Genomic DNA, 26,450 nt, shown 5'->3' on the forward strand with positions numbered 1-26,450 from the left:
GTTACATGAACTCAGTGAACAATACATTTCTTATGTTTAAAATCTACTAATACATTTTTACAATAAGATAATGTATGTGAATATGTAATGTTACAATAGATAATGTTTTACAATAAAGTTAATGTAATGATTTTTCATGTTTTTAATAGCGCCGTAGGATTCTTATCAATATTGATCATTTGTAGTTGCACATCATGCTTTCTAAAACTATTTGAAAACATTTCCTGAAGTTGTAAAAGTAATGCTGTACAAATTGAAGAATTTCATATTTGATATGTCTCCATTTTACAGTTCTCTCAGAGAAAACAACACAGGCCAGCATGTGAGTTCTATTTCCTGTAAGTAATTTCATAAAATTGCTGCTTTGATGAAGGAGGCTGTTGTCAATGTTTCTAGATGCCATTGTGGCATGGAGAACAACTGTCAGCCCCTGAAGGCCAATCCAGAGACAATAGTCCATCTCGCTCTGAGCACACCGCAGCAGAATGTTCTCAGATGTCATGCCAACTGAATTCTGGGTAATGTCACCACTTTACCCTGTGGGATGACCCCGTTAAAATGTCACTTTCAAACTTTGTTCATAGAGAATACCATAAAATTCAACCAAATAGACGACACTTTAGTGCACGAAACACTGAAGTGCCTGCCATGGCAGAAATACCAGTAGTGGTTTTATAGGTTTAGAACTCTGTGGGGGGGAAACTGTTTAGTTTGACGCAGATTAATTTTAAGACTTTCAGCTGTTATTCTTTGCCTGTCCAAAGAAATGATCTTGAATAATCCCTCCGCATCCCACTCAACTCTGGACCCTTAGTGTCGTACACCAAAGTAAGTGTTGTCTCAGCTAGATGGTGCTGTTGACCAATATTCCTTAGAAAAGTTCTAAGGAATATGTAAGTCAAAAGTAAGCTATACAACTAATTCTATTCAGTTAATAAAATGTAGAGTTCAGATGCCAAGCCCCTTAAGTGCTGTTTGAATTTTTCTTCTAAAATTAGTATTTTTATCAGGCTCCTATGTGTAGGTTCAGTAATTTCACATTAATGGCAATGAATAGGTTCTTTTCATTGCTATTAAAGCAAAATAACTGAACATTAACATAGGAGCCTGAGAAAATGCTCATTTTAGAAGAAAATTTCAGATGCCACTTAGAGGCTTTTGCATCTGAACTCTTCAAATATAATTCGGATTAAAAGTAAAATTATATCTAGTTGCATTGTTCCATTTTATCCTGAGATTTTCATGCTGTATTAGGAATGAAAAGTTGAATATGTTTATGTTTAAAAATGCCTTCAAAAGCATAAATATCGGAAGTGACCATGCAATAGGCCTATATATGTAATAAATGCAATGCAGTAGATGTGAATTCAGCTCAGTTTGGACTCTTCGCCATTTGTGAACTATATGATGATGATGACGAAAATGGCATGTAATAACTTGAATTACATTTCTCCGTATTTGCAGAATAATTTCGCCCTTCAGAACGACTGCATGTGTTCTCTAAACCTTCATCACCATCAAAATATACGCCTAAATGGAACCAGATGTAGTAATTGCATATCAAAACAGATAATAGGATTAATGACATCTGCTGTCATTCTCTTTATTGAGCAGACTGTAAATAGAAGAACACTATGAACTGGTGAGTTCACTATAGTGAACTCTCTTTATGCAGCTTTGGGCCTTTTGAGCCTCTTAAGTCTCGTTCCCTTTAATGACTTCTTTTATATTCAGTCACACCTGACTCATTGAAAATCAAAGTGTGGAGGCCCCTTCTAGTGACTCAAAACTAGCAGGAGAATCAACCTGGTGAGGGGGGCAACTGTGTTTGCAGCCAAGTGACGGAATTTATGGGAGCACTTAGGCTTCTAGGAAAATAAGTAAGAAAGAGAGCAAGTAAAAGAGGCAAACACTTGTCTATGAGTGGCTTATTAAAAAGGTGAGAAGTGAGTGTACTGTCTGGAAGGGGGAATAATTGTGCTCTTAAAAGGGACTTCAAAAGGCCAGTCGTGTCGGTGGAAAACCGTTAGCAACATGTGAAGGAAATGGCTCACAAGGGTCCGCCGCGCTATCGGCATGTGGTGGATCAAACCGTCTGCAGACACCATATGTCCAACTGTCCTCTTGTCCATCTTTTTGTGAAACCACATTTGTCTCCCTGCTGTTATGTTCCATGAAACGTGCTAATATGGAGCAATAAGGGTTGGTTATGATCTGCACTGCCGATAAATCACTCAATACGTTCGTTTGTCAAGATTATTCGGCAAACCTTGTAAAATCCCATGTATTTAATGCGACAGATGTTTATTTTTTTTTGCATTAAATACGTTTTTTCAAAATGTTCCATATCTGTGCCAGTAGTTTGAAATGTCAAGTTGGCTATTCAATCTCAAAGAAAATATGGATAGGTCGATTATTTGATTTGAATATTTGCTTTTATCAGGAGCAGAGTTCACATATTGCTTTGGCACTGCCTTTTTTTTTTTTTACTAATTGTGTTATTATAATTATTATTATTTTTACATAAACATAACGTGTGAGTCTCCCAAAAGTTGCCGTTTGAGCTGCTTGATGGGCTATTTTCACAACGATTCTGAAATGTTTTATTTTTGTAACATTATTTTTAAAAATTTGTTAAAAGTTAAAAATGTAGTTTAGCTACTCATTGCAACCTATCTAGTTGCAACCAGAATACCACACTGTGAAAAGTTGTAAAAATGTTTTGTGTTTGCTGTGTAATCACTACTGTAGCATGAATAATAATTACAGTCTACACAAGTTGTACTAGAGAGTATAGTAATGTTTTGGGCTAATACCAGCAGTTTGTTCTTGATTTCAGTATACAGTTTCGTTATTACAGCAGAAAATGCTGCAAGGTCTGTTCTGCAGAGGCTGGCAAACAACCAAGCTTCCTTCCCTTGCTGGTTCTCCATTGCAGTGGGGATTAGATGTTCTCTGCAAGTTTATTCATGGTATTATAAAATGGTGATGTAAATTCAGTGGCTTACAAATGGTCCCTTGGAGGATAATGTAAGTAAAGAGACAAGTATCAGGGGTTTTACTAAAAAAACTCACTGGATTAGCAGTGATATCAAAATCCACTGATTTAATTCCAACTACTCCAGATGTTGTTTATCATGGGACACTAAATAATGAAAAGCCTTAAAGGGATAGTTCACCCAAACATGACAATTCTGAGAGCCCGTATGATGTTCTTGGACCTCACTGACTTTTATTGTACAGACAAAAAACTTTTTTTTTTAAACATATCTGTAACAAGTACCCTATTATTAATTTCTCTTAATTTACTCACTCTCAAGCTGTTCCAAATCGGTATGATTTTCTTTCTTCTGTTGAACACAAAAGAAGGTATTTTGAAGAATGTTGGTAACCTAACAGTTGACGGTAGCCCTGGACTTCCATAGTATTTCTTTTCACACTGTGGTAGTCGGTGGCTACTGTCAACTGTTAAAAAAAAAGTTTTAAAAGAAACAAGATGATTCCCCAGTAAAAACAGCACACCAAGGACAGAAAGTGTTTGTCTAGTTATGAAATCTCTTGGAGCATTTGAAACCCTCTAGAACTGCTTGCAAATTGTCACTTAGCACCTCATCATAGCCAAGTATTATTACTGCAAAGGCTTTTTGTCTAGTGGCCAAGTCTGGCTACTTATTCAACATCTGAAGGCCTTTTATTTTTTATTAATTGAGGTCTTTCAGCTTTTGACTCTTTGACAGGGGTCTGACAATGATTAGAGAGAAAAATATTAATGGTTCTTTTTAGCATGCAAGTATTTCAGCCTTCTCTGCAGGCTCTGACGCTTAATAGTAGACCAACATAACACGTTATATAAACATAAATTTGTATAATAAATGTTACTAATTTAAAAAAACAGCATTTATTCAAAATGGAAATCTTGTGTTACAATGTACACTACCGTCAGTAAATTTTTTTCTTTCTTTTTTTTGTTGTTGAAAGAAATTAATACTTTAATTCAGCAAGGATGTGTTAAATGGATAAAAAGTGAAGGTAAAGACTTAAAGAAAAGATTTAAATTTTAAATAAATGCTGTTCTTTTTTTAACATTTTATTCATAAAAGAATCCAGAAAAAAAGTATCACAGTTTAATAATAAATAATCAGAATATTAGAATGATTTCTGAAGGATCATGTGACACTAAAGACTGGAGTAATGATGAAAATATTGAAATAATATCTCACAATATTATTATTTTTTTGTTGAATTTTTGATCAAATAAATACAGCTTTGATAAGCACAAGAGACTCCGTTAAAAAACATAAAAAATCTTACTGATCCCAAACTTTTGAACTGCAGTGTATATAGTAGTGCTGTCAAATGATTAATCGAGATTAATCGCATCCAAAATAAAAGTTTTTGATTACATAATTAGGTATTTTTAATGTCACGTGTTTTACCCTGATGGTGTTTAGTAATTGTGTAGAAACGCAAACTGTTTATGTTCATTAGTCATAGGGCAAGTAAAGGTTAGTTTTGATTAACTTCAAGTCAGCATGTTGCCTTCTTTTACCATTGATTTGTATTCTTTTATTTATTTATGGCTGCTAGGTTAATAACATTATATCAGTTAATTAACTGTAAACTATATCCCATACTTCCTGAAATGACCCTTCCATTCTATGCTATTTTTAAGTGTTACGTTCTGGCAACAATAGCTGTCTTTTTTTTTTTTTTAACTAAATATAATTTTAAAGTACAGAGCTAACTGACAGTGCAGCTGATATACAGTGGGTACGGAAAGTATTCAGACCCCCTTACATTTTTCACTCTTTGTTATATTGCAGCCATTTGCTAAAATCATTTAAGTTAATTTTTTTTCCTCATTAATGTACACACAGCACCCCATATTGACAGAAAAACACAGAATTGTTGACATTTTTGCAGATTTATTAAAAAAGAAAAACTGAAATATCACATGGTCCTAAGTATTCAGACCCTTTGCTCAGTATTTAGTAGAAGCACCCTTTTGATCGAATACAGCCATGAGTCTTTTTGGGAAAGAGGCAACAAGTTTTTCACACCTGGATTTAGGGATCCTCTGCCATTCCTCCTTGCAGAGCCTCTCCAGTTCTGTCAGGTTGGATAGTAATTTCCGGCAACAATAGCTGTCTTTTTTTTTTTTTTTACTAAATATAATTTTAAAGTACAGAGCTAACTGACAGTGCAGCTGATATACAGTGGGTACGGAAAGTATTCAGACCCCCTTAAATTTTTCACTCTTTGTAATATTGCAGCCATTTGCTAAAATCATTTAAGTTATGTTTAATTCATTACAGGGAAAGTTCACTCATCCTGATTTTCTATCTAGAAATGAGAAATTTTGAAGAGCTGGTTGCACATTTCCATTCAATTACAACGAATGGACAACATTTTCCCTTTTGACTTCCATTGAAAAAAATACACTAGTACAGCTGAGTTAACAAAAACAGAATTTTCTTTTTGGATTTTGAATTAGAATTTGTCGTTTCAGTTTCACTATTTATATGTTTTTATAACTTTACTTCACTGTAGCTGTGAATCTGAAATCTCTGTGCAAGAGATCGGCTGTACGCGTGACGTGGTGTTGAAAACGTGCATGCGCTTGGCGAGAATCATAAAACTTTACAGCTGCTTTCATCTTCGTTCACATTCTTTAAGAGTCAGGCATGCTTTGATTCTTGTGACCAGTAGAGATGCACACTTTTTAGTGTGGAGGGGGTGGGGGGGCGCTTGAGAAACAGTGTCTCTTCTGCGGCTCGGTACGCTTTCAACTATTGTTTTTGTCTCGAGCAAGACTGTACGACATTCACATTACATGATTTGACTGATTTTTACGTAGAAAGGGCAACAGCGCACCGCAATAAAAGAAATTATCATCATGCTAATGAGAGGGTGTCAACCATGGACTTGGTCAGGTCGTGTCATAGCTGGGGGCGCGGCTTTCCCGCTGACAGGAACTGCATGGTGTAAATCCAGTATGGCCTACGTAAAGTCACTTTTGTTCATCAGCAGAGCAAGATACATAGAAAAACTGAGCCGTATTGTCCGTACAGTATCTGTGACTTTACAGACGACCCAACGGAATGGCCAGAGGTGTCGTTTCCCGGCATTCGATATTCGCAAATCTAGGGACCGTCTCTAAAGTTACATACGACATTGGTATACAAAAGCATTTGAGGAAAATGACTTAAAGTAACACAACCAACTGTAAAGTGTTCATGTAGTTCTCAGTTATAATGCACACTTTTTAGTGTGGGGGGGGGGGCGCTTGAGAAACAGTGTCTCTTCTGCGGCTCGGTACGCTTTCAACTATTGTTTTTGTCTCGAGCAAGACTGTACGACATTCACATTACATGATTTGACTGATTTTTACGTAGAAAGGGCAACAGCGCACCGCAATAAAAGAAATTATCATTCATGTTTTCATAACCGCTGGCCAAATTCAAAAATGAAACTAAAATTAAATAATCTTTGAGAGCAAAGGGTCGATATTCGCAAATCTAGGGACCGTCTCTAAAGTTACATACGACATTGGTGTACAAAAGCATTTGAGGAAAATGACTTACAGTAACACAACCAACTGTAAAGTGTTCATGTAGTTCTCAGTTATAATGCACACTTTTTAGTGTGGAGGGGGTGGGGGGGCGCTTGAGAAACAGTGTCTCTTCTGCGGCTCGGTACGCTTTCAACTATTGTTTTTGTCTCGAGCAAGACTGTACGACATTCACATTACATGATTTTCTCTCTCTCTCTCTTTCTCTCTCTCTCGATTGATAATTAATTGAAATGCTATAATTCATTCAAATAAATGTGATCTTACCGCATTATTTCATCTCTGTGTCTGATTTGATGCGGGCAGAATGCTAGAGCTACCGAACCATAACTGACAAAAATAACTCATTTTTACCCTTCCGGTCAAATATTGCGCTGCAAAGAGCAATACTAGTTTTAACTTGTCTATACCTTGGCAAATGACCATGGAATAAGCAGGATAATCAACGGCTTGCCGTGCATTAAAGGATTTTAAATGCACTTTGTGGAGGCTTCATGAGGTTCTTGGCCTCCATGTCGTGCATTTAATGCATGGTAAACCGTTGATTATCCCTTACATAATAAATATACACAGTATACACACATATATTATGTAAACAAAAACTTTATTAATCGTGATTAATTATTTGGCAGCACTAATTTATGTTATGTTATGTTATGTTATGTGATGTTATGTTATGTATTTTGTGTGGTATGTGTTGCTGCGAATTTCCCTTTGGGGATTAATAAAGTTTATCCTATCCAATCAACCCAATTACTTAAAAAATTTTTTTTTTTAAAAAGAACTATTACAGTTTTAGTTAACAGTAACAACACTGGCACACATGCTCTGAACCAGTGTAAGCACACTGTCACCTGGCTAGTTTTAACTTGTCTATACCTTGGCAAATGACCATGGAATAAGCAGGATAATCAACGGCTTGCCGTGCATTAAAGGATTTTAAATGCACTTTGTGGAGGCTTCATGAGGTTCTTGGCCTCCATGTCGTGCATTTAATGCATGGTAAACCGTTGATCATCCCTTACATAATAAATATACACAGTATACACACATATATTATGTAAACAAAAACTTTATTAATCGTGATTAATTATTTGGCAGCACTAATTTATGTTATGTTATGTTATGTTATGTGATGTTATGTTATGTATTTTGTGTGGTATGTGTTGCTGCGAATTTCCCTTTGGGGATTAATAAAGTTTATCCTATCCAATCAACCCAATTACTTAAAAAATTTTTTTTTTTAAAAAGAACTATTACAGTTTTAGTTAACAGTAACAACACTGGCACACATGCTCTGAACCAGTGTAAGCACACTGTCACCTGGCCTCAGCATTTAAGAGTAATTGAAAAAAGAATGCCGTTGTAACGGAATATACACAGTGTTGTGTTTCACAGCGGCCTGAGGGTAAACTGGACACACGTTTTCCCTCTGTTGTGCTCTCTGCATGATTACAATGTTCCAGAGCATCTTTCTTTTTGCTTCAATGGACACAGAAACTATTGAGGGACATGTGGTCTGCTAGATTTGCATCACTGCAGTGTAATTGTTGAACTTGAGAGGGCTGAGTGTTCAAACTGGGGCAACAGGTGGATAGCACACTTTGATATATTAAAGGGGGAACAGAGTATACATGCACAGCAATATGTGTACTGGACAGGATATGTTTGTTGGACATGTCTGGTATGAAAACAGTGCACAGCAATATGTGTACTGGACAGGATATGTTTGTTGGACATGTCTGGTATGAAAACAGTGGAATGTCTGATATTTCGTATGTGGTTTCATCAGGTGTTTTTGGAGTTAGACACTCAGATCAATGTTTTTGGGTCAAGCCGTGTTATGGCAACTATTACTGCATAAAAAAGTCAAGACTGAAATGTGCATGTATGTATTTGGTTAATTTGGTTAAAGTGCATTCAAGATAGACATGATGTTCCCTGGGAATGGAACCCATTGCTATTTCCAGTGCATTTATTTACTGATTAGGAGTTAAAAATCAATGGTTTGATTAATATACAGCGAGTAACTTTATTATGATGTTTGTTGAAGTGGTTAAATCAACGCTGCAGGGAATTATTTGTTTTAGGGAAAAGAGGGAACCCTCACCCTCATTAAACTCCTCTGTATACACTGTTTATATTTTTGAAATGTACAGATAGTTAGAATAACAAGCAGAACAGGAAAGAGAACTGCAGTGCAAATTTTATTACATTTAAGCTTCAACTGCTTTATTTTCTTAGACGACTCACAACATGACGTGAAAGCAAACTGACCAACAGTGTCCCTTGCTGCTGCTCTGGTCTCTATTAATGAGAGTGTTTGTCAGGGACTGCATATGGATAGCACTGATTCCAGTTTCTTCAGTCTGTCATTATGGAGCAGTGCTTACCGATGCACTCCACTAATAGTGCTAGTGTTGTGATCATTTCCATCTTAGTTTTATTATTTATAATCTGGGATTATTATAGATTTAATAATAATAATAATATGTAATAAATATTAAAAAGTATATGTAATATATATATATTATATAACACAAATATGATATAAATTATTATTCTATTAATTATGAATAATAATAATTAAAATAATAATAATTATTATTTATAATTAATTATAAACATTATTATTACTATCATTGCATGTTTTATATTTATTTTGATTTTTATTTATTTTATTAATAATAATAACAATAGTAACAACAATGTAATAATACATATTAAAATATATTTCAGTAATACAAATATAATATTGTATATTATCAATTATTATTTTGTTAATTATGAATAACAACAACAACAACAATAGTAATAATAATATCATCATCACTGAATGTTTTATATTTATTGTATATATCACTTTTATTAACTATCATCTAATAATAATAATAAATAAAAAATGGAAAAATTGGATAATAAAAAATATGGGAAAAGGGGTTATGTAATTTCTTTCTATAATAATAATAATAATAATAATAAATATTTTTCTACGACTTAGTTTTATTGTTTGGAAAATTTGGAATATGGAAACGTTTTAATATAATTTCTTTAATAATAATAATAATAATATTTAATAATAATAACAAAGTTACAAAGTTTTTTTTGTGTGTGTGTGTGTTTGGTTTAGTACAAGGGTAAGAACATATGTTTCTGTCTGTAGTAATGCTCAGTAACCTGAGGCAGTCATTGATAGAGTGATCCTGCATACACTGACACCAGTTCAAGTGTGACATTCAACCTCCACCTCCTGCTTGGGGAGGGCAAAGGTACTTCTGGTGTCATCCCGTCGATTAGCCACCCGTGTCATTACTTGGCTCTACTTTTTGTGACCTCTGGATGACTGTGAATTGCTCACCCTCCTCCAACAACTCCTAACAGTATTTCAGAAATATCGGTTATACATTACTTATACATGCTAGAAGCAAAACCCCATTAGCAAGACTTTAACAAGAAGTCTTGCTAAATTCACTTATACACTCTTTTGAGTTTATCAGTCTCAGTTGGGTTTGACTAGAGGAAGATTACTTTATCCTAAAGGGCCTGGGAATATTTTCGTTTGTAGTCTCCTCCTACTTAAAGCCACCTGGGCCTCATTTCCTCACTTCCTCTCCATACACTTCATATCTTTCACTGAGAGTTAAAACATCTGATAAAATGTCCTACTGACACCTGAGGCCAACCGAAAGATTAATTTCTTTATGAGAGTATACAGGTACAACACATTACTTCAAGAAATATGATCATTTCAGTAAATATCTGGTTACACTATTTGCAATATGTACAACATTTTTTTTAAATTAAGATGTTTTGTATGACCCTACTTGAACAAAACCCTTGCCCTATTTTTCTTTTCTACTCATTTACTTTTTTCCCTTACATTTTCTTAAACATTGCATTGTCCAGCGCTGAGGACCTTATACCCGTGAGCTGTCGCTAGAGCGATTCAGATAGATTGTGTTATCATTTATTCATTCCGCTTCGCTTTCCCTGAAACTAGAACTAAGCTAACCAATGCATTATTTACCATTAGTGAACACTTACCTAATGCATATTTCAACACCAGGCAGCTGGAGTCTTTGTCTTGGAGGTGCTGATCACTTAGTGCTATTGAATGAGCTTGGAGATTGTGGCAGGTCACAGGTTCAAATGCCCAGAAGTCAATGTTACACACATATAAGCACAATGACAATTAAGGGTCTTGATCCGTCATGTTAAAGTCCTTGCAGAAACTTTAACGGTCACTGACCTGATTGGAAATGATACAGATGTTCAGATTCACATAAATGTAAAATCAAATGCATTGTGTTAATAAAATCATAACTTTAGTCAAATTTGAAGTTGCTGCACATTCAGTAGCGTAGCATGCAAAATAAATCTTCTTTTGGTTTGGAAAGTGGGAAACTTTAACTCTAGTTTAATTCTAGTTAGGAAATTAGGGCAAATTACTCTCACATTGAAGGCTGTCAGAGGTGTTAAACACTTCCCATTGTGGTGGCGTCACTTGTAGCAGATGTGAATTGCACAAAATTTTTGTAGTACATACTATTTAGAAGCAAGATACAGTATTGCCTTATTGGTAGCAAGCTTAGGGGCCCAATGCCATTCCTGCATAGAAATGCAGGAACGGTATTGGAGTTTCCTCTTAAATATTGTGGTTGGCTTGTAAATTAATCATTAAGAAAATCTTGGATTAAATGAGAGCAAGATAAATGTAGGCTTTGAAACTGGCCAGTATATTTACCCATATTTAGCTTTCAACATAGAACTTAGGAACAAACAGTCCTTTGGAAGTTCTCTGCTTGAAACCCTCTCTTTTAGCTTGCACAGTGACACACCTGAGAGAGAGCGAGAGCCCAGGCAAAGGTCCTCGCTGCAAGAAAGGTAGAATTTCACCCCCTTTGAAGTAACAGAGAAGGATTCAGACCCCTCATTAGCCAGATAGAATCTACACTCAGACATGTAAGTTAGTGATTCAAATCTATTGGGACAGATTGAATTCCGTTAAATAGTGCTGTTTTTTTAGTTTTCTCAGGCTCTCTTGGCTATCTCTTATGAGGCAGCAAACAATGAGAAACACTGCCGGACATTCAGTGGCAGAGGCTGGCTGGGAAAAATCCTCTGGCTGTCTCATATTCGCTCCTTTCACAAATCCCTCCATAGATAGGTTATCTCTGTGAATGGCAGTCTGTAGCCCTGGAGACTCTGCTTTAATATGATAGTGATTATTTGAGAGGACAAAAAAGGAAAACTTGGTCAGCAGATTTTTATTGACATTTCTTTTTTTTTTTAAATCAAAATATAATCTATGAATCAAATGAGTGGAATTACCAACCCTGAAAAATGCACTAAAGCAGACAACGTGCCAATTTTTATGGAAAGGCTTTCAAACTGTACTTGCAGTTGTTGTTTTACCTTGCTGTGAATTATCTAGGATTTATCCAAAAGTGTTGCATGTGCATTGTGTGTTATCTCGCTGTTATTTTTGTTAAATGTACTTTTGCATGTGAAAATATCAGTTATTAACCCTTAAATGGTTTCAGTATATTTTTCTAGTTAAGTTAAATCTCATAAGAAGCACAGCCCAACATTATTATTTAACAACATTTAATTATTATTATTCATAAGTGTATACTCTTAATAGGCAATGTATGCGATGAGATGCATAACTGTAAAAGTGAAAATAATAGCAGTATTTTGAAGAAAAAAACATAAATGCTAATAATAATACTTGAGGAAATACGTAATTGTAAAATATGAAAATAAAAACAAATGTATTAAATGTATTATTTGGTGTATTAGAAAATAGAAAATAATGCTGATCATTTTGAGGTATATTTCACAAGCATTCATATGTTTTAACAGGTTAATTAGCAAATATTAGAATGTACTTTTATCAAAAACGTTTGAACAAAAGTATAAAACATACTTTTTTACAAAAGTACTTTTATCATCTATCAGCTGTTCCAGGGTGGTCCGACATTCACTAGAAACCAGAAGAACATTGAGTTCCTCTTTAAAAATCAATTAAGTGTATTGTAATAATCAGAGTTCCCAGAGTTCCCATTCTCCTGATTGGATCCTTGTCCCTAGTGTTGGCAGGAAATGTCTGACAGAGGAAATGTGTGATAAGACCAAGGTGTTTGCAGGGAGACGTGAGATTAAGTGCTGAGCCAACACTTCTGAGGACCCCGGGCACTGGGTTAGACCAGCACTGGGTAGATGGAGCTCATGAGGGTTATGGGGAGAGGAAAGACACCTTAGATTGAAAACAGCCATTCATCTTCAAACATGAGCTTTTGAGAGGATTAGTCTAGGGTTTTGGGTTTTCTCCTGTTGTTAAAGTTTGTCTCACTAGAGGGAACCAGTGCCAGTGAAGTTTTGTTTTAACCCCAGACACAGCATCCCACATCTTTGCAATGATAAAAATGTGAGAAATAGTACTTTGAATCTTGTGCTATAGAAAATAATGACAATGATTTGTCAAGCAATGCTTTGTGCTAAAAAAAAATATGAGGTAGGCCTACTAAGTAAAGTTTAATTGTTTCTCTGAGCACATTGCAAATGTTTGTTAACAAAACTTCGAAGATACTTCCTACACTTCTTGACATTATATTAACAGAAAATCATATTGTTTTTTTGAATGCATTCAAATGCCTTGGGCACAGTTTAGTTGCACTAACACGTGTTTCTTTTCCCTCTTCTTTTTCAGCCCTTCCCCCCACCCGTAATGAGTAAACGTCTCCCCCGGTTAGTGGTCGACTTCCTCACTTCTTCGAGACTCCAACAGCTCTTTTGACGCAAGGTAAGTCTGTCATGAAATGGTTACGCAAGATGACCTGAGAATTTCAATAAATACATTTTTTCCCTTCAGGACACCCCCTCACATAATTCCAGAAATGTGCTTCTCGCACCTTGTTTAAAGTACTAACTGACTTGGCTCTCGGCTGCACTACAGGTCGGAATTCAGGACTGAAGATGTGCCCAAATATGATATGAATGATATTTACTTGGCAGAAGTTGAATTTGGCTCGGTTTTTCCACCGAAAAACAGAGAGGGATGTCAAACAACAGGAGAAAAGTGGAGATACGGATTATGTTGGACAATATGAAAAGGAAATGAAACAACACACAAACCAGTCTCGAGATAAAGATTGTTTTCAGGGTGAGCTCTATCCCACGACAGCACTGATGTCTCTTTTCGTTGTCGTAAATGCCCATTAAATGTAGTTTAATGGCTATAAGACTTTATTAGGCTGCTATAAACTGATTCAGAATGTGTATTGAAGGTACAAACAGTTCAGGTACATCTGAGTCTTGTTGTTCCTACTGTAGGACAGAAGACTGATGAGGATGGCAGTAAATGAGGGGAAAAGCGGCAATCAGCTCCAGGTGTCCCTGATAAGGCTCACATGCCACGAAGGGGGGGGGGGGCTGCAGCAGTTAGCCGGAGGAGACCTGTATGGGCCAACGCATGGGGCTCCCAGCCCAGATGGGAGGGAACGGAGAGGGAGGGGCAGTGAGAGAGAGGGAGACACTGAGAGTGGGTGAGGCAATTGGAAGAAACAGAGTGAGACAGATAGGAGAGGGGCGAAGAAAAATGCCCCTCGTCGCCTCTCATTCTGACGCACACATGCAAGCAAAAACTTGCACGCGCACACACAGATCTTCAAAGCCGACTGCTTTTCATAGTCTCCCTATTAGCTAAAGAGATTACATCTGGGGTCCTGAACCAAATAAATAAGGTGAGAGGAGTGTCAGAGCTCAGTCTGCTCCACCTCAGGATCCTCTCAGCACTTCAGTGGTGAGCAGAAAGGAAACCCACTCTTAATCAGAGGGACATTGAGAGAGCTGGACACAGCAGGGATTACAGGCTTTTTTCCTACTCTCATTTCATCGAGAACAGATTCGCTGGCCTGTTGCATTCGGGTCGTTTTGCCATTCTTCTCCAGAACATTTTCTTTGCCTCTTGCTGTCCTCGTTTTCCCCCGGTCCAACAGAACAGAGGTTTTTCAGTGGATTGTATGTGGGAGAGCAGGAGGAGGTGAAGCGGTTCCCCGCGGAGGTGTTTTGAGTTATGGATGTTGACACATTCCTTCTGGACACGAGGAGAACTGGATCCAGCCTGAGCAGCGCAAGCAGACGCTACCGCCACGGACGCTTCACTGGGCTTCACCTCCCGGTATCACCCTTTCTCCCAGCCAGCTCTTCAGCATGTACCTTTCTGTGAGGCTCTTCTCAGTCTTCCGAGCTCCAGGACAATGTGCAAATGGAAAGTGACTAAGGGTGCCTCAGCCTGGTTCCGTCTGTCCTGCCTTTCCCTGCCGCTGCTGCTCCTGCTCCTGTGTTCGGCTCTGCCTGTGGCCTGCCATGACACCCACAGGGCCGTACGTGCCCCGAGGGGCACCAACTCCTCGTCGTCTGCCGTGGTGGGGCGGCATGTGCGCAGCTACAACCACCTCACGGGGGACGTGCGCAAGAGGAAACTCTTCTCCTACCAGAAGTTCTTTCTCAGGATCGATAAGAACGGAAAAGTCAACGGCACCAAAAGCAAGGACGATCCGTACAGTGAGTAATGCCCGTTTTTATCCTCTTTCCTTTCACATGTGGGTCCCATAGAAGAAATGGCACTGCTTATTTCCTGCCTCCTTTGATTTCACAGTCAAACATCCAGCAGATAATATAAACCTTACCTGATGTTGGTGGGCGCGAGCTGCTGTGTGGAGTTGGGCTTTGCACGCGTTGCTGAGGGGCAGTCGGCTCTAATGTTGGTCCTTAGGTTTCAGAGTGCAGATTTATTCATAGCAGGTTTCCTGGAACCAATATGAAATTACCAGGGGAGCCTTTCTTTTTCTGTAAAATGCGCAAACCATTAGAAGTTACTCCCGAACATCACGCAGTCCATCAGTTATCTTTATTACTCCTGCTCGTCATAACTCCCTAGTCGCTGCAACAAATGGCTTACTTTTGAGATTTTATTAATTTCAAGCACATGTCAGGTGGTTCGTTTTTCTGTTGAACGTGTTATCGTGTTCATTCATAAATAATCAGAAGAATTTTAACTTTACACTTTGTGGCATGTCCAGACCCCCGGCAGGGAGCTCGAAGCACCTGGTCACCACACTCCCAAATCTCCCTCTGCACTTTTTCGTTAGTAGATTGCACACACATTGCCGCTAATAAAAAAGGCTTTGACATATGGGTCCCATGTGCGTGCTGCTTGACTTTTTTAGACTATGGTGTGCTGGAACTCCGCAAGACATGGCTGTGGGTATTTCAATTAGCCGAACTGCCTCTTAAATGTGCTGCACAGAAAGTCTCTTAATAAATCCAAGACCAGGCTTGAAGAGTTCTGGAAGGCTTTCAACTACCATCAAAGAGTTTGTCCAGAAAGCTGGACACTGTTAGGTCTAGTGTTGTAGACATTAAACATTTACATTTATATTTATTAATGCATGTTTGAAAATAAATGAATAAATGTGTGCTAGCTTTTTTTAAATGTAATTTAAATAGAAAAAAATTATAAATTGATATCTATCATGCCTGTTGAAAATTTAAAAATCTACATATCATATGCCATGTTTTTGTACTTTTCCCTATGCCAGTGAATGCTGTACATGTTAAAAGATTCCCGCCACTCGCTTACCACATGTAAAAAAAATGCACTATCCTTGTTAGCTCCCACAATGACCCTTAGGCATGAAGCATACTGGTAATAATGTTCCGGCCAGATGCACTGAGTTTCAGTGGGGATTCACTTCTCGTTTCAGTGCTGATATATCTGAAGTGTGGATATGGCCTGGAATGTCTGCGGGAGGCATAGCAAAGGGGAACCACTTGTTGGTGAATGGATCATTTCTCCAAAACAGATTGGACCTCTGCCATCCCTCCGCTTTCCCTGCTTTTTTTGCGGGCGCTATAATTTAATTTGAAGGGCCTCTGGTGCCCACAAGGTAGCAGCAGTGCTCCCTGCATCCCTCGCTTTAAAACAGCGGCACGGTGAAATGGTAGTGTGCGGCGTTTACGACAAGCATGTTTGTTTGATTTATTCTGTAATCAGAGACCATTGTTGTTGCCCGTAAAAAGGGCAGAAATGAGTGGCTTGCTATGTTATGTATCATCATGTACTTGAAACATCAAAACATCCTCAAATGATTTTACTCCAGTTGGAGCCACTGGAATTTTAAAAGGAACCAGTCCCTTTTGTGGTATAATATTTCTCTTGAGTTAACAAAAAGAATATTCCCATGAACAGCACGGCGTGTTATTGTATATAGACTGACGTCATGTCGACAATTATCTTTGTGTTTGAAGGCCCGGTGTTTGAATAGAGCTGAATTTTATCAAGACTGTGAACAGATATGAGCTGTCAAACTCAATTTTTAAAAATATATTTTTAACTTCCACATTTAATGTTTATGAAAAGCACACTTTGCGTTATGCTGAAATTAACAGTCGAATGAACTCAAGGTCAGTAGTTTTTCTGTTTTGGATGAGTTACAGAATATACTTTTGGAAAAGCACAAAGTAGAAGAAATGACGTATTTTATTTTAACGAGACATTAATGTAGCCTATTTACCAGCAATGCACATATAAAATGTCACATCTTGATGCAAAATTTACATTTACACCCCTGTAAACACTTGCAGTAAATCAAAAACCCGTATTTTATGAGAGGGCCAATATTTGTTTTGCATATTTGATGTGGAAAAATATTTGCAGAGAGCCTAAGTATGATAGATTGTTACATTTCCCAGATTCAAACTCCCAGTCAGAGAGTCTCTTTGTCCATGTTTGAGTTCTCAAGTCCAGCCTTCTTTAGTTTTCAAGTCCACAAAAGACCTGTCTATGTGCAGTTTGAAATCCTATCCCACCCATATTGTTTGATTTCCTTTCAGAATCCATCAGCTCAATATCACTTTTGTCACATTGTGTCTCCCCCAAGACATTTTTGGAAACAGCACCCCATGCTGGAACTCGGAGCTGTCCTCGGTGTATTGAGCGAGCCTAACAACAAGCTCACTGTGATGCAAAAGCTCTCACACGGACCGGCCGGAGTTCAATCTTTCTTTTCCTGTTTTGATCTTGTTTGCCTTTTCTTTCTTCTGCGCGATTGTTTTGTGTTTATCACACGGCGCTGATGAAAAAGTCAGCATCAACACGAGCGCAAAACCTTTGGTGTTGGCATGGCCGGAGGAAATTGTTAATGAGGATCATTAGTCTTTGACAGCTTTGATTGAGGGGATTTGTTCGATCAGAGTTCAACTACTGGTTGAATCGTAAGGTCTAAAGTGCAGGGGTCTTTCCAATCATCGTGTCAGCTCTTGGGCAGCAGATCAAACAAGGGTCAGGCCAGCGGTCATTATATGTCTCTCACTCCATTTGGGGTCAGTTTAATCTAATAGGGCTCAATTAAGAATACAGATTATTGCTGGTCTAATGAGGTGTTTCTAGGCCAAACTCCGTTAGCTTTGGTCAGAGTGGCACACTTGAAGATTGTTTTTCTCCATGAGAGAATATAAATTAATCTGTTTATTTCAGGTGTTGAGTTTCTTTGTATGCGTTAGGCTGAACCTTATCAACTATATAGCAAACAAACCCTTGCTTTTGTTTGCTGAATGAATGTTAATGTTCATAACTTGTTTTTCCTCCAGCGTTCCATCAGCTTCTGTCAGTTTACCTTGTATAAAAGTTGTTTTGCCATTTTAATGAGAAAGAAAGATGAATAAGCCTATTCTGCCAAGTGTTAGAAACTAGCATGGAAGGAAACGACTTGCTGGTTAGTATGGGTATGATTGACAAAATCATAAATGTCCCTTATATTTGAAATTGATATTATTAATTTCTATTTAAAAAAACGTACATTAAAATATTTACATGGGACATCTGCATACAAGCGGAGCAAATTATTATTATTATTATTAATATATATATATTTAAATATGTATTTCTGTTTAATACACCATTATTCAGTCTTTTATTTACAAATTGCATCTAGCCAATTCCAACAACAAAAAAACTAAATGGCCCACAATGCTCTTGACTTCGGTACTTCACCTTAATTTTTAGTGCCACCATGAACCGAAGTGAAGTATTCTCACTCACTATGACCAGTTTTTGTTACTGATAGGCCTGTAGACTCATTAAACGCCTTTGTTGCATTCATGCGCATAGTGAACATGTCTGTGATTGGTCATAGTGCCAAACCACTGCAAAAAAGCATGTTGCAAACAAAACATTTTGACACAGTGATTAATTGTGCAGCCTTACTAGTTAGTGATCATTTTCATATGATATCTGATCACAGATTTATAATCTATGTGACTGCATGTTCACCATAACATTGGTTTATTCAGTTACCTCCTGCTTTACAGCTCAAATGTAGTTGTAAAATGACTCACTGGTGTGAATGAACATGTGCAATGTGTGAATTTAAATGACATGTTGCTGGCCCTGGCCACATGGATGGCACTCTTCAGGTGTGTGTGTGTGTGTGCTCTCTGTGGTTATGGTGCCCGTTTATAGCTCCTGTGGGAAATCCCAACCACACAAGTAATAAAAATGACTTATGAGGATTGAGCTGGTGTGCAAAAGGTTAGTGTCAGCATTTCATTCTCTTTAACCTCTGTGTCCTTATAGACTTTCTCCTTTCTGATTCATAAATAACAGAGCAGGTTTTTACAAGACATTTTAAGGATCACTTCAAGATACCTGGCCCTCAAAAATGCAATATGCTGATAGCTTTGACATGTTTACTTATAAGCTGTCCATTGTTCTATTATGTTTGTTCCATCTTCACTACTGTTCAAAAGTTTGGGTTCAGTAAGATTTTATTACTTTTATTCAGAAATTACCTAATAAACTGATCAAAAGTTACAGTAAAGACATTTATAATGTTAAAATATAATAAAATTTTATTAAAAATAGTGTCTCATTTATTTTAATAGCTAATATGTTTGAACAGATGCTCACACTGATCTACAACTATTATATATGAGTTATTGTGAAAGTGGTTTTAAGCACTTCATGCTTGAAGGAGTATGATTTTAAAAATTCATGTGCCATAATTTGTATTTTATCATTTTAAAATGTAAAACGAGGTAAAAGATCATGTTTTTAAAGACCATGTTGTTATACCCACAACACGTGTATATTTTGTAGTAGCAGTTCAACATCTTCATCTAGTTAATACATCCAGCTTTTCCCTTCTGAAAGTTCAACTTAGAGGAGCAGAAGACCAGATGTATGCCTAACCTCTGACCCCATTATCTAAAGCAGAGCACCATTTGTGCCATGAGAAGTTCTGGGGAGAAACAGCACTGTCTCTTTTCTGCTGTGATCTGTCTGATTTCCAACAGACGGTGACTAAAAGCACACTTGCCCACAAACCAGTGAGACGACAATTGTTTTGGAATTGTTTTCAGGAAACTATAAGCTTTGAGGTGATCATTGAGCAGTTTACAGAGTAAGAAGCCAGGTACAGGGAGTTTAGTTATGATAACTGTGATATCTACAAACACATGTTGTTCTTTTTATGTTTATCAAGCCATTAAACAGGAAAGACTGAGGGAACGACTTTGCAAGGTCTTTCAGTGTCCTATAAATCTGTTAAGTGTTTAATATGCTACAATACTGGACAAATGAGAGCAGGGTGAAGCTTTCCTTAAACACATCTTCTCACAAGCTCCAAGGGGAATTCCTAAGCGATGTGTGCTTGAACAGATGGCGGCGGTTGGCGCATCAAAGCACTGAAGAGAGATGAGTACCAGTGTAAGCAGAGATGCATCTGGCCTGTCAAAGAAGTGAGCAGGAAGTTTGAGTGGTCTTGCATTGGTTCCCACTAGGATGGGTGTTTGCTCTGACATTTAGGATGAGGTTGGAAACTGTTTGCCACCACAGAAGGTTGTCTGGATGTTTGGGTATGTTAGGTGTGTGTTTGGGATGATGCATGCATGGTTGCATGTGCGCAAAGTGTTTCAGTGGTTTCATTGCCCAGGCAATGCAAACACTGAACAAATCTGTCTGTCATCAAAAATTAGTTGAGCACAAAATCTTCAGTCCTCTGACAGTGTGCAGGGTGGTTAACAAATGCCTGGACACTTAGTCAAACAAAAACATGATAATTAACATGCTCTGATGGTCTGGAATAACATGAAATATGTGAAGAGTTTAGGGATAATAATTCATCCAAAAATGGAAATTCTGTCATCATTTTTTTTCTGCTGTGAAACAAAATATGTGTGTACATGTAAATCTCAAAACAACCCATTATATAGGGGCTCTGAGTATGCCTAGCAACTGGAAGAGAGAAAGAAGAATTGTACTAATTTTCTGACTTTCTCTTCTTTATGTGCTCTTTCAATGAGTCACATTTTAGCAGATTTATAGTGGGAGAACAGCACTACTGTTTTCACTACTGTCCGAGGATGCATTACGTAATATGAAATAGAGCTGGTTCTTGTGTTTTAAGCTCAGACTAAAGACATGCACATTTGAACCATATGCCCCTGAGAACCGTAATGTTATCGTGTATTCAAATACACATCATCCATTGGGCAAGTCACTGGCCTTAAATCATGTGTCCCTTTTAGCTTTTTAAATGCAATCCAATGTTTTTCTTTAGGCCAAGCACACACTGCAAGACAGAAGACTGCATGCGCACACTTAAAGAGTTACTGTTTCTTGTGTGCACAGTCGCAGACTTTGTTACAATTGTAAACCAAAAATGCAACATTTGACTTTTGCTTCCCACTCTCGCACCTTGTAGTGTGTGCTTGGTTTAGCAGGCTGGTCATTATGTTTTGGCCAAAGATATGGATCTAGAGCCCTAAAGACAGATATTTAGAGGCAGATGTGCAATGGAGTTACTGTAAGATCTCAGACGATAAACTGGTGGATGTGAGGGAGAACAGATTGCATAACTCTCTTTACCAGTGAGTTTGCATTGTGCTCTATTAGCAAATTTCAGTAGGAAAATCAGTAATTAAAGCCTGTTTATGAGGTGCTGAAAAAATGAACAAAATTGTTTTAAGAAAAATCATCATTCTTCACTAAGCTTTTAACACAGCTCTGAAAAAAGTATAGCTATTCTGAGTCTGTCTACAGAGGCCACATATGCTTTCTGTAAACCATCTTGAAAGGCTCATTTAAAAACAATCTTCATGGATTTTGTTTTTACGTGATCAAGAGCGTCAGGTTATCATCATCTGATCTGTTTTGTAGCTTTTAACATAAAAACGTTGCATTTCTCCATACAATCCAACAAACAATAGGCGGAACGGAGGTCCTAAAATCTTCAAAAGGACTGCATACAAACATATTTACAGTCCTTCTAGTCTGAGTTCATCCAAAGTTGCTCTACGCTGCAAAAAAATATATTCTTACACAGTATTTGTCTTGTTTTTAAGTAAAATTTCTGAACATTCTTAAATCAAGATACATTTACTTGAGAAACATTTACTTCCAGAAAACTAAGATATAATATCGTAAAATTAAGTGACTTCATGCTTAAAACAAGAACAAATGGCCAGTGGGGTAAGAAAAATAAACTTGTTTTCCCTTTGAATAAAGTGTATTTATTTTAGGGTCTCTTAACTAGTTGCTTATTAGCATGCATAATACTAGAATATTAGCCATTTATTAGTAGTAATTAAGCACATATTAATGCCTTATTCTACATGTCCTTATTCTACATCTCTAATCCTACCCAATACCTAAACTTAACAACTGCCTTACTAACTATTAATAAGCAGCAAATTAGGAATTTATTGAGGGAAATGTCATAGTTAATAGTGAATAAGTGTTCCCCATTCTAAAGTGTTACCGTGTATTTTTCTGACGTTTTTTTCAGCTTTTTCACCTTAAGTCATTTTGCCTGTCAAGTAAAAGTATCTTTATTTAAGAATGTTTAGATATTTGTATTGGGGGGGTTATTAGTAGTAATTAAGCACATATTAATGCCTTATTCTACATGACCTTATTCTACATCTCTAATCCTACCCAATACCTAAACTTAACAACTGCCTTACTAACTAACGGGGGGAACACGTTTTTGCAGTGTATTTCAGCAGAGCTAGGATGGGATAATGAGACCGGCCCCCCAGACCTGTCCACTGATCTCCATGAGCCCAGGAGCCAGGGGCCCGTGGAGCCCAGATCAAAGGTCCAAGTCACTGTCATCAGAAGCCAATGATGGGTCAGCAGCAAAGATGCCTTTTAATGGGGACCCTTTTCACTTTATGGTCCTGTAGGCAGGGGGTTAATTGAAAAGACGTGCGTGTCAGAGCTGTGGCGGTCCAAGGTTCCCAGGACAATTAAGCACCCTGGTGTAATATATGACTTGACTTATTCAGTCTTTGCTTCCAGAAAAAGAGTGGAAGAGAGTGTGGAGAGCTGACAAGCAGTTGAGGGTTCCCGAGTGCTAGTAAGATTATTATTTTGACATCTGTAAACGAGCCAATCGGAACGCTGCTAAGGAAAAGTCCGTCTGCCTGATGAAAATTGTTGTTTTCAAATACATTTGAAGTGGATGGGGGTCTCTTTCACTCTCTCGCAGGCTTTGGTGGTGATGCAGGTTGCACAAGGCTACACATATGAGGCTGTGTTTTTTTTTTTAATTACTACAAGATGCGATAACCTGAGTTCTGTCACCCTGCCAAGAAAACATTGAACGCCGTTAAGCGGGAAGGGGGGCGGCCACCTACAGAGCCTGGAGCAAGAGCCTAGTCTACTGAGGGAAGATCACGCTAGGCTTTGGGTGGGACTCTCTGGACCACCGTTGGGCCATGGGCAGTGTAATGTCACATGGCCGCTCACAGGCAGGGTTTGAGTAAGGTGGGGCTGGGCTTGTTAAAAAGCTGAGGCTTTTAAGTCTTTGTAATCCGAGCCCTAACGGGGAGTAAGACAAGAATACTTGGAGAATTAGGTTGCTCCGCAAAGAAAAAATTAAATTCTCTAGCTTTTTTTTTTTTTTTAAGAGAATGCCTTGGCTAGTGCTTTGAATAATGCAGGCAGTGAAATCGTGTTTGTCAGAATACCAGAGCGCCGTGATATAGATGTAACAAAACATTGGGTCTGCCAGGAAAACTGTTTAAAAGTAATCACGCTCTTATGAGTCAAGACTTTGCTGTCTGTAGAGCGGCCGTTCTCAAACTGTGCTGTGTGAGAGATTCTAAGTGGCCGGCGAGATTTTCTGGCTGATAATATAAAACAAATAATTCATATATAAAATATATATAAAAAATAAGGGCCTGTGAGTTGATTGGCTGACATAAAATAATAAATAAATAATAAAAAAAAACATTGCTTATAACTAATAACCATCAAGCACATTATTGTAGTAGCAGAAGCCCTTTATTATTTATTTAAAATATTATTAATTATTTTTTTAAATAAAGTTTATAATAAAAAATACAAATGTTATAAATAATAGATCTAAAAAAACTGAATTCAAAGAAAATATAAATATTAGATTTAAAGCTTCAATGAAAGTTAGAAATGTTGCCTTGGCAAATAAAAAAAGTTTAAGCTGAAGCACTAAAGTTATTAAAACGGAAATAAAAATAAATTAAGCATTAAGCATCTTAAATCATTTAAAAATACTCATTTGTGATGAAGGGCTTCTGCTACTTTGATGATTACTCAGTATTATTCAGAACTGATAGTTATTAGTTATAGGATTGTTTTTAAACTAAGGACGATTTGTATGCTGTTCAAAACTGCAAGTAATTGTTTTCATGTTGTTGGGGTTTCTCTCAGACTTGAGGTGGTCTGCAGTTACTGATTAAGTTTGAGAAGCACTACTGTAGAGGTTTGTTGAGGTTTAACTCTTACATGACTGCGCGTAAGCACTTTAATGAGCCGAAATAAAACCGTAACAGACTTGTTGCACGCACAGCTGTTGTTCTTGGTAATGTCTTAAAAATGTTGATTAGATATGTGCTTGAGAGCTTACTGCATTTCAGACACTGGGCTTAAAACATTTCTCTGTACTTTTAGGTCAAATCTCACATTAAATAACTGGTATTTGGCAGAAATCTGAAATGAAAGAGGGGCAGATCTTCAATGTTTATGGTGTGGAAGAAGAAAGCATGCAGAGAGACCTGTTGCTTAGATGCCTGAGAGATGTTTTGGTTTTGTAAATCCAGCCTTTTGTTGCAGACCTGTATTTCAGCTTCAATGCAGACATGAGAAACACTCCTGGGACTCGTGAGGGAGTCGTAAAAAAAAAAAAGACTCCAGTGTTTTTTGGTTTGACAGACCACATCAAATAGCCGAAAACAAACAGGTGCTTTCTGCCAGACGATTCAGGCTTTATTTTGACATAGCACGCTTTAAAGAGCAGCCACCAAATTTACTGTAGACATGACATGTTGTTTGCACACATGACATGACATCACTCGCATAGGGATGGGTGCAACTGCATGATCGGTGTTTGGGATTTCTGGTCAAAATTTATATGCGCTTGTGTCATTTTGGGCAGCCATTCCATTGCTTTTGTCCACTCTATTACTCTTTGATCATGGATTATTCCTCCTTAATCCTACCAAGCCTGTGATCCCATCTCTGAGCCCCCTCCTTTTATTCTGTCGCTCTTGCTCATGAACCTGAGGCGAGGGAGGAGAGAGGATAGAAGACTAGGTCTCTTTACATCTTCTCTTGGTGATTGCAACCTGAGCCCATGTGGAGTAACTGCCTTCAGATCCACTTAATCCTCCTGTTGTAGCAGCGCTTACGCTCCTGATCCACAGGTGTGGATTCAATTCCTTTGCATCACAAAACTCTGATTTCAATGTTAGGCATTTACAAATCATCCAAGATACAGAGGGTTTTACATAGTTCTGAAAGTAGATATGCAATATAGTGACTTTTTGCTGGAGTAGGCCATCTGACTGACATATAAAGCCACAATTATTTTCATTATGTATATGTGACCCTGGACCACAAAAGCAGTCTTAAGTCGCTGGGGGATATTTGTAGCAATAGCCAACTTAATTTAATTTAATTAACATTTATTTAACCAGGTAAGTCAGTTGAGAACCATTTCTCATTTACAATGACGACCTGGCCAAGAGGCAGCATAAAAAGCAGGTACAATACAATAAAAAACATAATAAAATTACAAATAACACAATTGTAAACAATAACATATAAAAACAAACAGATAACTAAAAACAAGTACAATGGTCTTGTACTATTGACTGGCTTAAATTTTTAAAGGAAGAGAGCAAGATAAATGAACTAAGCTTTAAAGTCTGCTGCAGATGATTCCAATCATATGCAACAGAAAACTGAAAAGAGCAACGGCCAAAGGATGTACGGACTTTAGGTATGCAGAAATTAATGAAACTACTAGAGAGCAAATTACGACTTGTATTATGAATATTAAGAAGTGACTGTAAATATAATGTCGTTTTCCCGATAAGAGTTTTATAAATGAACAGAAACTCAACAATACACTGTATGGGTCAAAATGATTAGTTTTTCTTTTATGCAAAACATCATTAGGATATTAAGTAAAGATCATGTTTCATGAAGATATTTTGTCAATTTCCTACTGTAAATATATAAAAACTTAATTTTTGATTAGTACTATGCATTGCTAAGGACATCATTTGGACAATTTTAAAGGCGATTTTCTCAGTATTTAGATTTTTTTGCACCCTCAGATTCCAGATTTTCAAATAGTTGTATCTCGGCCAAATATTGCCCTATCCTAACAAAACAATGGAAAGCTCATTTATCCAGCTCATTTAGCTTTCAGATAATGTATAAATCTCAATTTAGAAAAAATGTACCCTCATGACTGTTTTTTTGTGGTCCAGGGTCACATATTACAGTATGTATATATATATATATATATATATATATATATATATA

General features: G+C 37.3%; 1 protein-coding gene across 1 annotated transcript in view; it reads left to right on the forward strand.

Moving 5' to 3' along the window:
* The first annotated feature begins 14,258 nt into the window (after positions 1-14,258).
* The window catches only part of fgf10a (fibroblast growth factor 10a), a 16,527-nt gene continuing 4,335 nt past the window's right edge, over positions 14,259-26,450 (forward strand). Inside the window, exon 1 of the mRNA XM_016277679.1 lies at positions 14,259-15,139. Within this exon, the coding sequence (XP_016133165.1) occupies positions 14,833-15,139 (307 nt within the window). The 5' untranslated portion in view covers positions 14,259-14,832. The remainder of the gene's footprint in view (positions 15,140-26,450) is intronic.

Source organism: Sinocyclocheilus grahami, unplaced genomic scaffold (genome assembly GCF_001515645.1).
Source record: "Sinocyclocheilus grahami isolate Dianchi unplaced genomic scaffold, SAMN03320097.WGS_v1.1 scaffold114.1, whole genome shotgun sequence".
NCBI lineage: Eukaryota > Metazoa > Chordata > Actinopteri > Cypriniformes > Cyprinidae > Sinocyclocheilus > Sinocyclocheilus grahami.